Source organism: Amphibalanus amphitrite, unplaced genomic scaffold, assembly GCF_019059575.1.
Source record: "Amphibalanus amphitrite isolate SeventyFive unplaced genomic scaffold, NRLGWU_Aamphi_draft 000369F_arrow, whole genome shotgun sequence".
Taxonomy (NCBI): domain Eukaryota; kingdom Metazoa; phylum Arthropoda; class Thecostraca; order Balanomorpha; family Balanidae; genus Amphibalanus; species Amphibalanus amphitrite.
Window position 1 is genome coordinate 233,833 of NW_024881863.1, and position 14,419 is coordinate 248,251.

General features: G+C 50.5%; 2 protein-coding genes across 9 annotated transcripts in view; one reads left to right on the forward strand and one right to left on the reverse strand.

The window, feature by feature from the left end:
- The window catches only part of LOC122389716 (hepatocyte nuclear factor 4-gamma-like), a 28,835-nt gene extending 20,217 nt beyond the window's left edge, over positions 1–8,618 (forward strand). For 2 of the 4 annotated variants that reach the window (XM_043382015.1, XM_043382017.1), the window contains exons 7-10: positions 5,081–5,209; positions 6,203–6,344; positions 6,680–6,780; positions 7,063–8,618. In XM_043382015.1, coding sequence (XP_043237950.1) covers positions 5,081–5,209; positions 6,203–6,344; positions 6,680–6,780; positions 7,063–7,457 — 767 coding nt within the window. In that variant the 3' untranslated portion in view covers positions 7,458–8,618. The remainder of the gene's footprint in view (positions 1–5,080; positions 5,210–6,202; positions 6,345–6,679; positions 6,781–7,062) is intronic. The other 2 variants (XM_043382016.1, XM_043382018.1) reach the window with 1 other exon arrangement.
- Positions 8,619–8,803: 185 nt separating this feature from the next.
- Positions 8,804–13,732, reverse strand: LOC122389717 (DNA replication complex GINS protein PSF3-like). Of its 5 annotated transcripts, none has more exons than XM_043382021.1 (5): positions 13,359–13,732; positions 12,121–12,255; positions 10,549–10,696; positions 10,146–10,275; positions 8,804–9,684 (listed from the first exon to the last, which is right to left on the reverse strand). In XM_043382021.1, the coding sequence occupies exons 2-5, from the start codon at positions 12,227–12,229 to the stop codon at positions 9,454–9,456; spliced, it is 618 nt and encodes a 205-aa protein (XP_043237956.1). In that variant the 5' UTR covers positions 12,230–12,255; positions 13,359–13,732; the 3' UTR covers positions 8,804–9,453. The 5 variants fall into 5 exon arrangements, with proteins under 5 accessions (XP_043237956.1, XP_043237955.1, XP_043237954.1 ...); XM_043382020.1 differs by having other exon boundaries at positions 13,460–13,542; XM_043382019.1 differs by having other exon boundaries at positions 13,351–13,542.
- Positions 13,733–14,419: the final 687 nt, after the last annotated feature.

A 14,419-nucleotide genomic window follows, 5' to 3' on the forward strand; every position in this document is an offset into this window, starting at 1 on the left:
TGCACCCACAATCCTGAATTATGCCCCCACAATGATGAAAAAGCACCCACAAGTCTTTTACAAGGCTGCAAGCGTCCTTTCGAGAGCACGGTGCCCTTCGCATGCTCTAACGGCGTCCTCCTGACCGTCTCGCGTTCATGTACCGGGGTTACATGAGCAAGTAAATGTGTATCAGGAACGGATTTTCCTATTCGCTCACCATTGTAGTCCGTTTGTAATGCGTATTAACTCTGCTCATGTAACCCCGAGCATGGATAGCGTTTTTAATCATCACTCGGCGCCCTTCTGGGAGAATGGCGCACTTTTGACAGCACCGCGCCATTCTCATGGTCTAACGGCGCCCTCCTGACCGTCTCGCGTCCTTAGGTCTCTGTTCACCGTGCATCCCTCGACTATTCGGCGCCCTTCTGGCCTCTCAGCGCCCCTGAACCACATATAGCGTTTTCAATCACTCGGCACCCTTTTACGAGAATGGCGCCCTTTTCATGATCTCAAGGCGCCCTCGTAACCATCTGGCGCCCCCACGTCCCCACCAACGTAGCACTACTGACTGTGCGGCGCCCTTCTGGCCTCTTAGCGCCCCTAGACCACATAGCGTTTTCAATCACTCGGCGCCCTCCTAAGAGAATGGCGCCCTTTTCATCGTCTCACGGCGCCGTCGTAAGTCGTAACCGTCTGGCGCCTCCACATTTGGTGCCCCTCCTACTGGATGGCGCCTCTCTACATATTTTTTACGTCCTTCCGGTCAGTTTCCACTTTTAAGCGTGTATTTGCTTAGTCAGACACGTCACTTGAAGCGCCATTCGGCTAGCAATGTTATCAAATTCGGTGTTAATTTAGGCTCCCACATAAAGAATATCTATCGCGCCCCAACACGGCCTGGCGCCGGGCGCCCCTACAGCTGGGCACCCACAATCATTTTAGGAAAATTACACCCCTGCCCGTATGTGTGGTTAACTTTAAGCTGATCCTCAAGTACCTATGTGTTTGTCTCTTCCTTATTGTCGTTTGATAAATTCCATTTATCCTACATGTATAATTCCCAAGAAGCCATCGCAGTACTAATCAGTGGCGAATCCCAGGGTGGAGGTCACATGTGTCATGACTTAGGGCCTGGGGTCACCACATGCCTGCCAGGAGCACCACAGGCCTGACAGCCGACAGGGGCACCACAGGCCCGCCAGGGGTGCCAAAGGCCTAGCAGGGGCACCACGGGCCTGTCAGTGGCACCACAGGCCTGTCAGGAGCACCATCGGCCTAGCAAAAGCACTACAGGTCTTCCAGGGGCACGACAGACCTGCCAGGGGCACCAGAGGCCTGTCAGGGACACTATCGGCTTCGCAGGGGAACCACCGGCTTCGCAAGGGCACCATGGGCCTGTCAAGGGCACCACAAGCCTGTCGTTGGCAATTTAGGATTGTCAGAGGCACCACAAACCTGTCAAGGGCACCTACGTTCTAACAGGGGCACCACAGACCTGCCAAGGCCCAGGGACACCACAGGCCTAGCAAGGACACCACAGGCCTGTTAGGGGCACCACGGGCCTGTCAGGGCCCATGGGCACCTAAGTCATGTCAGGGCCCACCGTAGGCTTGTCAGGGGGCAGGGTAGGTAGGTACCACAGTCTTTCCAGGGGCACCAGCGGCTTAGCAGGGGCACCAGTCATCACATGACTAACCAAAAATAAAGAAAAAAAATGAAAATAGGGCACCACCAAAATTAAGTGGCCGAAATCCGTTGAGGTTTTAATTTTGGGCATAGGTAGGGGCACCACTTCGATTCATGAACCTCCCCTTTCCCGAATTTCCCGAGTTTTCCCGAATCCGCCCCTGGTACTAATACATCAAATTTAAGGGGGGGGCACCTTGCTATTGGTGCCCCCCTTGCAGAATCCAAGGGGGGGCACGGTGCCCCGGTGCCCCCCCCCCCCCGTTCCGCCGCCTATGTCCCCAATGCCTGACGCTCCTGGCCCCCTCCGCAGGGCCGCCCCTCTCGACAGCCTACCATAATCGCTGCTGCCGCGGCCAGCCCCGATACCTTATCTGCCCCCTCCCTCCCTCCCTCCCCGGCGGCGGGCTGGGAGGGGTGGCGTCTCAGTCCGCACATGGCAGCACGACGCGACGGGGCGGGGTGATAGCACGGTAGGGCGCACCGTCAGCCACGCATAGGGCGTGGTCGGTTTGAGCGTGTGCAAATAAGCGCTCGGTGCGTCTCGTCTCCAAGAGAGAAGTCGGCATATCTCTGCCCCGAGGCGACGTGATGATGTGAGGAAAAATCGCCGGTATCAGTCACGAATGAGGCGCCTCTCCCTCCCTCCCTCCCAGTCACCAGGAGGGGGGCTGGCCCTCCCCTCCCCACCGGGACGCAGCTTACGGTATCGAGGCGGCGACCTTGGCGTCACCACTCCTGCTATCTCGCACGAACAGCCCGGTCATGTGAGGACACAGCGCTGCGCGGACGCGCTGGTCCGGCGCCTGGCACGGTATGATTTGCTGTTTCTTAGCTCCCAGGCACGTCAGTTCCTGTAGAGTGGGGGGATTCCGGTTGGGAGGCGTCTGCCCGGCGTTGGACGCGTCACTAGCGGTCAGCGCTCAGCACGCGGCCACAGCACGTGCCTATGACGAGTCGGTGCGAGGGAGCTGAATCGGCACCGCCGCTGCCCCCCCCCCCCTCTCTCCGCCCGTGCTGAACCCGTGACCGTGCCTCGTCAGCTCGGAGCTCTGGAAGGCACTGGGGCGCCGGGACGGCCCGAATACCTTCTACTCCTCTTCCCGAGCTCCGGTTCGGCGGCACGACCGTCGGCGGGTGTCGACTCGGGACAGACGGTGTCCTGACCTTCAAGGTCGCTGTCCCCGCATCTGGGGATCCACTGGGCGTTAGGCGGCACGGGCGGACATCGATAGCAGCGCCTCTATCGGTCACTAGGGAAAGCTGGGCTGTAGGCGACGAAATACCGGCTGAGTTGTCACAAGTTAAATAGGTTTATAGACATCCGTCTTGTGAAAAAGTTGAACTTTTGCCTTCAATATTTCTACAGGCAATTTTAGAAGTGCCTTCACATAGATTACAAAACCGTTTAAATTATTTTATTCACCTCAAGCCTTCCCTATTGTTCTTGATGATGCGGGAACTATTTCTAATTAGTGTTTCTAGCTTAGTAAAAGAACATATTGTGCAAACGATGAAAAAAGCATAAATGGAAGATTTTAAATGCAATTTTCCTTAACAAATAATGGTAAATTCTCTACACATCAAGGAAAAGGTGCATGCTAACTGATAATTTAAAGTTCTTGGGGCCAGTTGGTTTCTTCTTTTCTTACGTCGCCCCAATGGCCGCGAATACATTTGTGATAACGCCTATCGGTTCTCCCTGGGTCAGTGAGCCATCTGGGGACCCACTGGGGCCTCCCTCGGTCATTGAGCCGTCTGGGGACCCGCTGGGGCCTCTCTGGGTCAGTGAGCCGCCTGGAGACCCGCTGGGGCCTCTCTGAGTCAGTGAGCCGTCTGGGGACCCGCTGAGGCCTCTCTGGGTCACACTGGTGGTTAGGTGAACCGACCAGGCTCCAATGGCACCAAGATGCTCGACGCGACAGGCTCGTCTCAGTATGTCTGTCTCTGTGTCGCACGAAATATCAAGCTAGAACACGTCTGCCCTGCCACTGTGCGCTGCGGTCTGCATCCGTGCAGTCAGAATACACATACCACAACTCGCCGTACTCATATCCGCAGCGCCTGAGTCAGAGATCAAGACGGCGTCCGCCCGCGGCCAGAGACCTTTGACACGGACAAGGTCCGCCTCTCGCCGCCGGGCCAGGTCAAAGGTCCGGTCCATGTTTTGGTTCAAAGTGTCAAGGCTGTGCGGAAGCCACAGCTGCCGGCCGGATGGTCGGACGGACAGCTCCTGACCTGATAGTGGCGCCTCTGGCGGCGGAGCTGGGAAACTACACACACGACGGCCGGCTGGTCAGCCCGTGACCAGCCGGGTCTGCACGGCGACAGGGCGGCCGGGTGGTGCCGGCTGTTTAGGTAAACAGGGTGCTCTGGCGCGCCGTCCGAGGGTTCTGTCGCCTGTCGGACAGAGCACTGCCGCGTGCCGGCGAGGGAGGCTGGGCCGGGCCGCGGACGAACCCCAGAACCGAGCCAGGACGGAGCGAGCGTCGCCGACTTGCGGGGGAGGCCGAGCGGTCGGCGACACTTCAGCGGGCGATAAGATACAGACGACACTTGTACGGCGATATCACAGCCGCCAGAGACGCCCGGAGCGACGCTTGAGTGAGCCAGGGCGATGAGGACGTCTGGTGACAAATTCTGGGATGGTTTTCCGAGCCCGTGGTGGCTGGCCTCACAGAACAGCAGATAAGATAACCCTGCCATATGTAATGCTCTGTTAGTTAATGAGTTAAAAAGGGTCCCAGATGCGTACAACTAACAAAGCCTCATAATTACGACGTCTGCCTCTCAACTGAGTAAATCTTTCGAGTCGTCGCTTCGACATTCTTCAATATTCGATATTCATGATGCCTTTCCCAGTTCTTTTGACATGTCTAGGAAATACCGATGAAATGACGGCACTTTTGCACACGGAACTCGCGTTTATGCGGTCTCAAAATGGCCACTCTGGCACTGCTGTCTGTTAGAAGAGGCCTGTTTCGTGTCGCCTGATGCTGACCGCACAGGTCACCCAAAGAGCATTGTTTGGATGGCCGGCCCTGCCCAGTATGTGTATTTGTTTCTCTTGACCTCAGCAAAGAATAATACACAGACGACGGCTTTTGGTACTGCGATATAGTGACTCGGCACGGACTGGTCCTCTGGGCCCTCGTCAGCGACTCTGAGGGGCAGAGGTATACGATTGAACCGTAAAACGCACTCCCCATTCTGAATTAATTTTAGTGTGCAATTATCTCAATAAATGCTGTGACGTTTGCCAAATATTTCATATGTTTCTAAGCTGCATTTTTAACTAGCAGGCCTGGTCACACTTCACGCAGTGCCCAACCAGTAACCAGCACATGCTGTCGTGGCGCCCTGCGTCCTGTGTGTCGATTCCCTAACCACAGATTGCGTTTTCTGTCTGCAGATGTCGCCATGAACAAGATCGGCTGCCGTCTCATGGACGAGGTGATCAAGCCGATGAAGGACATGCAGGTGGACGAGACAGAGTATGCCGCCCTCAAGGCCATTGTGTTTTTCGACCCAGGTACAATAGGTGCGTGTTGCAGACGCACCGCCGCATGCCAGTTTGTAAGGTGCCTGCGCCTGCCTACTGCCTACAGCTAGCTGCCTAGAGCTAGCTGCCTAGTGCCTGCTACCTAGAGTTGGCTGCTGGAGCCTGCTCCTAGAGCTGGTTGTCTAGAGCTGGCTGCCTAGAGCTGCTAGAGCTCATCGCCTAGTGCCTGCTGCCTAGAGCATTACGTAGAGCTACCGCCAGGCTTGGTACCGCTGCACTAGTTATACCTTCGACCGACGAGAGTTGTGGGCTCGTCAGTCAAGGTACAAACCGACCCACTCACCATTCATTCTTACATCTGGAGATACGCTCACGGGACAGAGTCTGAAGTTCGAGAAAAAACGCCGCTACGTCACACCGGTGACGAGCGATGGACAATGTCCATTGGTGACGTGACATTGTCACCCACATCGGCCGTTTAGTGGCGACTTTCGGACTTTGGAGGCATGGTTCACAGACTGCCTCAATGAGGTCCTATTGAGCGCTAATCCAGGGGTGAGAGGAGGTGTTGGCGATGATTAATCGATGACTAAACTCTGTTGCCATGCCCATGATGCATGCAAGATGCATACTTCATTGCAAAGTGCACATGCTTGCTTAATTCTCAAACCTAGTCAAAATGATAAAAAGTAGACATTAGTGCATGATAACGGCTCAGTAACCCTGCATGGTAGAATAGTGCATAAGCGAATGGAAGCATGAGGGATATAACAGATCGTTGTCCTGCCTTTTTATCGTTGCAATGATGCATCGTATATTTGAAAGATTGCTGTAAAATGTGAACATTGAAAACAAGTATTTCAGATCCTCTTTACACATGGGTCAGTTTTATTCACAAAGAGCTCAGCGTAATTTGAGCCGATTATATACCCCATGTTTTTGCTCAAGTGGTATCTTGTGATAGACATTGAACCTATGTGACCCTATCATTTCCTAGCCCCGCCGTGACCGGTGACCCCGTGTGACCTCCAGCGGCTAGTCGGGGCGCCGCCGGCGACGTCCAAACGATCGAGCGGTGTCGGTACCAGATCCAGCTGAATTTGGAGGACTATATCACCGACCGGCAGTACAGTCAGCGCGGCAGGTTCGGCGGCATGCTGCTCATCTTGCCCAGGTGAGCCGGGCAGAGGGCGCTGCGGTCGACAGAGACCGGAGGTGCAATAGGCGCCAGTAGCAAAGAAAGACAGCGTATGTGCGCTGTGGTAGCAAAGTGAGCAGGAACGGCAGGCGAAACTGCATTCGGCTAAAGCAGTTCCCTGACAGGTGAATAGTTAGGAGCAATTATCAAGGGAATTGTGATACAGGCCATTTTGACCTTCTACGGCGTTCTGGTTTGAGAAACTTGACCATCAGAAATCTACATATCTGCGTGAATAAAGAAACGAGCATATTGTTGTCCAGTAGCCAGCCTGACGACATCGGTGGTGCTGTGTGTCTGTGCTCCGGCAGTCTGCAGTCGATAGCCCGGGAGCTGGTCGAACAGGTGCAGCTCATGAGCATGTTCGGCTCGACCAAGGTGGACACCCTGCTGGTCGAGATGCTGCTCGTTGGTAAGTGGAGGGCGCTGGTGGCTGACGAGACGTCTAAAGGGGCACCTAATTTCTACTCCTTAGCGGCGGCATGATTTTACAGGGACTCATGGAGTCCCGATAGCATTATCTCTTGCCCCACAAATGCTATTGCACCACGCCTATTGCCAGCTATTCCTACTGAAGAATTATCTTGGGAAACGTTGCATGGACATATTTTTATTTAAGTTTAAATTTATGTGCACGTGTCTCGTCCCCTGACCCCGATGTCGTGCCCTGACCCCTGTCCGGTCTGTCCGTCAGGTAACAACGGCGAGGTGCCGGGCCCGCCGCCGCCGGAGGGCCAGCAGGGCCCACCCGGTCCGCCTCAGCCGGCCGGGTACCCGGCCCACACCGCCGGGCTGCTGCTGCCGTCCCCTCCACCTCCCCCACCCCACCACCACCCGGTTCACCCGCCACCGCCGCCGGGAGCGCTACAGGGGCCCCCTCCAGGCGGGTACGGCCTTACCTACATGGTGCCGGAGCCGCCGGCCGGCCTGGCCGGTCCTCCCGTCTCGCTGCCCGGGCCGCCGGAGAGGACGGGTCACCAGATAATTCAGCGCTGCGACTACGGACCCTACAAGCGGCCCGGCCCGTCCAGCTTCAAGGAGGAGTCGCTGGAGATGGACGGCGAGCAGGGGCGCACGTTCAGCAGCTGATCTGTGACGTCACGCGGGGAGAGGACCGGATTGGTGGAGAGACCGGGACGGTAGTGAGCGGACCAAAGGGAGGCGCGAGTGGTGTGAGCTCTCGTTCCTAGGCGCGGCAGCAGTTGGGGTCAATGAGGTCACGAGGAGTCCAGTGAAGTCACACAGAGGTCACAAGGTTAATGAGGTTGCAAGGTCACGCGGAGGACATCGAGGTCAAGGACATATCGTTGGTGTGGTCTCTCGCCTTCAAAGTGTCACAAGTAGAGTGGGATTGGAGTTGACCACTGTGACTTTTTACAGGGCATTAGTTAGTATTTGTACAAAGTGAGCTGAGCATAGCTGTCAGTGTTTAATCATTGCGTGTTATTTAAGCTCAGTATCATTTGAGTGAATACGGGCAGTGTATTGCATCGTTTGCATATGTCCGGTGCATTTACAGTGAGTGTGTTGTGTGTGTGAGATTGGATCGGTTGTGTTTTTCGTGCAATGTTGCCGCCGATGATGATAAGTTGAGTCCTAGAGTTGGTTCTCTGAGGAATTAGCCCGCCTGAGGCACGTCGATAGCGCGGATTTAGCAATGCAATCTTGCAAGGCGTTGCAGCTGAAGGCCAGTCGTTGCTAATGCTCATGGGAAGTTGTAGTGCTAGGCCGATGTACGTTGTTATGAGGTGCGTGCCACTCATCATTCTATTCAATATTTATAAAAATCAATGTTATTCTTTGGAACATTCATTTTAAAACAACATGAATACATATTCTTATTAATAGATGGTTATTTCCTCAACTTGTGTGTTCGCATTAAAATCGATAAAATTAAATCTGACCCTTGCAAAAGCGAGTGTACCAGGCACACATGCCTATGGAAGATGCCCCAAAGAGCCGCAAAAAAAAACTCGTTTACATGCTACCAGCCACCGCTTACTGTTTTCAAAAGTCGCGTTCCACCCTACCCAAAAGCAAACATGGGTTTTAAAATGAAACTTGCAGACAAATGTGAACGTTACGTGTTCTAAGATGAATGTTCTAAAGATTGGCTTTGGTTTTATAAATATTAAATAGAATGAAAAGGGTGTAGTGTACCATAGGCGATTGTCGGTATTTTGTATAACAAAAGAAAATAGTTAACGATTAAACAAAGATGGAAGAACATAATTTGCGAAGTGAAATTTACGCATGCTTTTTATTTCGGCATATAGCATGGGGAACTCAATGCGCACAGGCACACCGATAAGATTCCTTTTTCTAAGAGTACTTACAAGGTACTCCGAACATCTAGTACCGATTCGCTTGTGCTTTAAATTGAGACCGGGAATTGGGATTATTTATTAAGAGTCCAGCGATTATCAGACAAGAAGGACTTTAAATATATATTTGACAAAAACCGAGACAAGATATCCGAATCATGGACGCTTATATTTAAAGGCATACGCAAAAAGACCAATCCAGACTAAAAGGCTATAAATATTGGAAACAAAGGACTCAAGATTATGAATCAATTCGGTATCAGTGAATTTGTGCCAGACAATTACGCATATTGCAATGTTGAAACAACACCAGGCTCAAGATCATTCATAACACGGATGAAAAACATATGGACCACGCGTCCGGATCATCGCATAGCTTAATTTTAATTTTCTGTGGTCAAGTGTCGCTTTTTCCTTTAACTTGTTTTTGGCAGCAAAGGGGGAAGGGTGTTGCACACATGGTGCGTGCTAAATAGCATCCACTGTACTGCATTAGTACCTACCTACGCTGCAAACGCTCACTGCTGCACACAAATACAAAACCATTCATTATAGGTACACCTGATGAACTGTGAGTATGATGATAAAGATGATGGTGATTAAAATTCCCGGCTCAACAATCCGAATACCGAGACATCTCAGTGTCCAATTTACGGCACCTCAACAATATCACAAAAGCCACCTCACACCGCCACTCACCGCTGCTGCCACCTATGCTCTCCACCGGGTACTGCAGCTTCACACCGCCGCCGCCGCGGCGCTTATTCCTCCATATGTGCCGCCTTGCGTTTCCTATAGGTGAGTACGTTCTGGTCGGTGGCGATCTGCTCCGTCTCGCGGCGAATCCATCTCTCGTGTCGCCGCATGCTCAGCTGTCCGGCGGAGAACAGGCCCCGTTCCAGCTCGTCCAGGGAGGCGGCCATTGTGGACGTGTCGTCGGCAGTGAGGTTCATGGACGCGTCCATGATGGGTCGCAGCCGGGAGCGTAGAGTCTGAGGAAGGAGGAGGGGCACATGTTACGTGAGTGATGGCGGTTGCCCTAAAACAACAAAACAGAAACAGAAACGGGATGGCGGTTGGAGTCAAACATAAGCAAAGCAAGTCAGCATATATGGATAACCATTATGGAGTTCAAGATCATATGTCTTTATGTCCTTTAGGCTCTATACGACGAACTTTTCCAAGAATAAAGTGCAACTAACGATCGAAACAAATAACCATCACAAACTCCCTTCACAGAACGAAACTCAAAATAGTATAGCAAAACTCTTTTCATAAAGCGAATGATACAAAGCAATCAAACGTAGCAAAACTCATAATTAAGAATATCCCGCAACAAAATCACTCAATGGTCAATAGGAAGACAAGCATCGAGACAAAAAAAAAAAAACACCGCTCCCTTGCTCCAACCCGAACGCTCTCCCCTCTTTGCCTTCGCCCTCCCCTGACCCACCTCAACCAGCGAGGTAGCCATGGCGGGCCCCTCGCCGTGTCGCAGCCGCACCAGGTGGCGGCCCGTCTCGTAGAAATGCGGTCCCCAGCTGTGGAGATTCACTACCTCCGCGCCCGCGTCCAGCATCATCCTACGGACAAATGGCGAGTCGGAGTTACGATAAGGATATGATGTCACGGACTGGGAGGTGGGATCACAGACTGCCCGGATGGGTAATGAATGGGTCGTGAAAAATGCGCCACAGACTCATGCGAAGTTACTGAGGGGAATTGGCGACTGATGGCTGGGCAATGGGCATTAACTCACGACCCATATAGACGGGAATTGCATTTGAACCCTGTTCATATTGCACCCTGTTCATATTTGAACCCTGTTCATATGCTCTGTCATATAGAGATAGTACCTGTGTGTCTGCCTGTAGAGCTTGGGCAGCCTCACGCTGACAATCTGTTTGTAGGTGGTGACGTTCAGCTGGTGTGCCAGCCACAGCGGCAGCTCCAGCTTAGCCTCAGCAGGAATATTTTCATGCTGACCAGATGAATCAAGAAAACCTGCAGCATGGGGAGGGGAAACACAATCTTTAATGGTTGGTGATGGCTGCGACGTGAAGATACAAACCTTCAAAATAATCAACAGATTTGTCATTTAACCCTCGCCGGCCGAGGGGGGGGGGGCGGGTGCCGCCCCCCCCCCATAGGGTTTTTTCGCGATAGCTCCGAACACGCTGGCGATAGAGAGCTGAAACTTGGCATACCTGACCTTTGATCCAAGCCGCATCTTTTGACACCAACCGCATTTTTGGGTCAGGTCAGGTCACTGACCTATGACGTCATAAGTGAACATCTGCACGGTCTTCAGATGTCGCAACTTCGCAACGCCCTCACTGCCAGAGGAGATGTCACAGGGAAATGAAACTTGCAGGATCTAGTATCCATTATGAGTCCCACAACTTGTATATCTCGGATTTTTCCTAAAGGTCATATGAGGTCAGGTCATTTTCGTGACCTCACCATTATAAGTCAATGGGGAAAAATGAAAACTGCTATTCTGGCGCCGGGAACGATCTCCAACTATCTCAAGCACACAGAATCGTGATTTGATGTACTCCTTGCAAGGTTAGATGCGTCACTTTTGCAATGTTGACCTTGCGTGACGTCATTTATGACGTCATCAAGGTGAAATTAGTTTTTCGTCAATAACTCTTGATCAAATTGAGCTAGCGAGTCGGGGAAGGCACCAATGGACTCAGGAAGGCCTGCCGAATCGAATGATATGCGACATGACCTCTTTCGACCAACTTCGTGACCTGGGGGTGCTGACCTGACCTTGACCTGAGGTCAACACCCCAAGTTGACCTGACCCGGACAAAAAGTATATCATTCGACGCGCCTGAGCGAGGTGAACACGATGCTGCAAAAATCGGCGCTCTGCGGCCGTTTTTTGCGAAGTTATTCACCAAAAACTGAACCGTACCTTGGGGCACTTGACCTGACCTCAGAGGTCACCGGTTGACCTAGGACCTTAAAATCGGGTACCAATCTCTGCGTCTCGTAACGGCGCACACGCTCGTTTTTTCCGCGACGCGCTAGCTCCACCAGGGGCGAAACGGCGAGGGGGGGTCGTACCCGCCCCCCCCCCCTCGGCCGGCGCGTATGTAGAAAACCAATAGGTCCGGCGAGGGTTAAGGCAGTAATTAATTACACAGTGCTCCTTTATTTTCATTTACATTCCAGATAAAGGTTCAATAAAATGATTTGAACTACCTACTGACAAATTATAGAACACTCAATCCCCTAGTCAATGAAACATTAGCAACTTTAGGCAAGGGCCTTTAGACATAGAAACAATACAAATTGCAAACATACAAATACAAATTACAAATACAAGAACAAATACAAATGCAAATTGGGTTAAGCAGCAGTTCTATCACCAACATCATTTTGGCAGATTGTATGCTAAACTACAGAGCACTTACCCAGGTGAGGTGTGTCCTCAAGGAACTTGCAGGTTACATTGGCATTGGAAGCCAGGATATCATCTAGAGAGAAGCAGTCTGGAGTGTATGAGCGATTCAGAAGATCCATGTTGACCTTGTCTTCGGGTTACAACGCTGTGGACAGCCAGTTCACAGCAGTCAGGCCGCAGTTACTAAATAGAATATTAAACATGGTGTACATTTTAGACGGAAACTTCTTGAATAAATATATTGTTTTGGGATTCTTTCATAGAATTCAGGGCAAATTCAAATAAAAATGTAATATCTATGTTTAATACTATTTAATTCAGTAGCGGCTGAACACCTTCAATTAAGGGGGGCACTGTCGACTTTTGGTCCCATTCTTTCCATGCAACGCCCATAGGACTAATGTTAAAATGCCAAAATCAAAGGGGACACGGTGCCCCGGTGCCCTCCCCGTTCCGCCGCCTATTTCATTAATGCTTCTTCCGCAAGTGTTCACACCATGCCAGCTGGCCTGCCCGCTGCTCGTAATTTCTTGTGATCCCACCTGGTGTTTATGGCCTTGCCTGTACCAGCAGTATGCAGTGTAAGCTTGAGGTTAAAAAATGATTGTTAAAATATGGAAATTTGGTTTTATTGCTGCAAATGCATTTTGAGAAACACCGATTCATAGACAAATTCCAAAATTAAGTCTGCTCAGTGCTCCTCATCCAGATTATCTAGATCTGTATCTGCATGAAATTCCGAGATGAAGCTGATGTTGAAACAGAAATGATATACAGGCATGCCATAATGTTAGTGAATCCAGTCAAACTGAAACAGTTTGAGTCTAAATACTGGTACGGCAGGTACAGATTGAGATTTCAGTCCAGCTTCACCCTAGGAATACCACTTACCACAGTGTTCCATTTTTCAGACTTTTTGGTGGCAAATCACACCTAATGGGGAAAATATTTTCATCCCTAAAATATGAATGACCGACTATACTTCATCTCTGAAAAGAGTTTCATCTATTCCCAACAGCCAGTTCACATGTCACTTGACAGTTGATGCACCCACATCCTTTTGTTCCACACACTGTCAAGATCCTGACATGAAATCCTGGTTTATCAGTTGGCATTGAAATTGGCATTACACCATTTTGCAAACATACTTTAGTTATTTACGTTCTTTTTTCTCATCCTAGGATTTTTTTTTCTTCATCGGCACACCCAACCAATATCCAATTTTAGAACACTGACTTACCACGATACCTCTTATATGATATCTCCTGTTACGGATGAAAATATCAATATCGATACAGGAAGATATAAGAAAGAAAATTGGAATACCCAAGGTCCTCTAACCGGAATACCTAAACGTCCAGGCAAGTGTTTTTATTCTTGTTTTCAAATTTTTGTCTAAGAGCCCCGCGCGCTGTGCGCGTACAAAACATCGATATTGACGCAGATGCGCAATGTTTGAATATTGTCTTCTTGAATGTCTTCTTGAAATTACCGCGAACGCGTATTTAGCTATTTCTTGCATGCATTTTGTATAAATTTGAAGACAATGTGTGCCTTGAAATTATTTTCAGATTTATAGTCATCATTGAGACAACAATTTATGAAAATATTTACCTCTGAACATTTAAGTATGTGGCGGAATTTCATAAGTATTGTTTCCATTTTTCATTGATAGATGTCGCTAGTAGTAAACGCCTACCTAAAGGTATGCTGCACCGTAATGCACTTTACCGAGAAGGGTTGTCGTAGATTATCGTGTTCGCATCACCCCGAAGGCTATCAACAAATATATTGCTGGTGGTCGCACTATATGTAACCACATATGCTCTTGAATACACACTATCAGCACCTGTGACACCCTCGTATTGAAAAAATGAGCACAGAAAAGCCGACCACCAATGACGTTTGCCGGGCCTATTTTCCGGTTCCCCTCCCTTCCAGCCCCATCTGGAGTTGAACTTTTGCTTATCTTACTCTACACTTTTTTCTGCTTTAAATGCAATAGACGTGTTGCGCTATGCAAAAATGCCACTTTTTTCGCACGTACTAGGTGCTATTTGATCTGAAAACTCCAACGGTGAAAAAATCAGTTTGATTCGTGAAGTTTAAATGCCTTAAAAATCGGTTTAAACGTCAATTATTATCACGTGACTAAATAACGAGCGTTGATTGGTCGTGACGTCACGATTCGTATCCAGCGAGCCCGTGAAGGTTGGCTGCATTATGTTAGTGTTGGTCGGCGGACGAAGGTGAATCTTTGTGGAAGAAAGATGGTAGGTACCTACAAAGCAAAATAAGTGGTGTATTAC

Coding starts and splice junctions, on each gene's coding strand:
- LOC122389717 (XM_043382021.1), bottom strand. CDS start 12,229: ATGGATCTTCTGAATCGCTCATACACTCCAGACTGCTTCTCTCTAGAT. Junction 10,697..12,120: donor TGAGGACACACCTCACCTGG/GTAAGTGCTCTG, acceptor CCCATGCTGCAG/GTTTTCTTGATTCATCTGGT. Junction 9,685..10,145: donor TGGCTACCTCGCTGGTTGAG/GTGGGTCAGGGG, acceptor CTCCTTCCTCAG/ACTCTACGCTCCCGGCTGCG.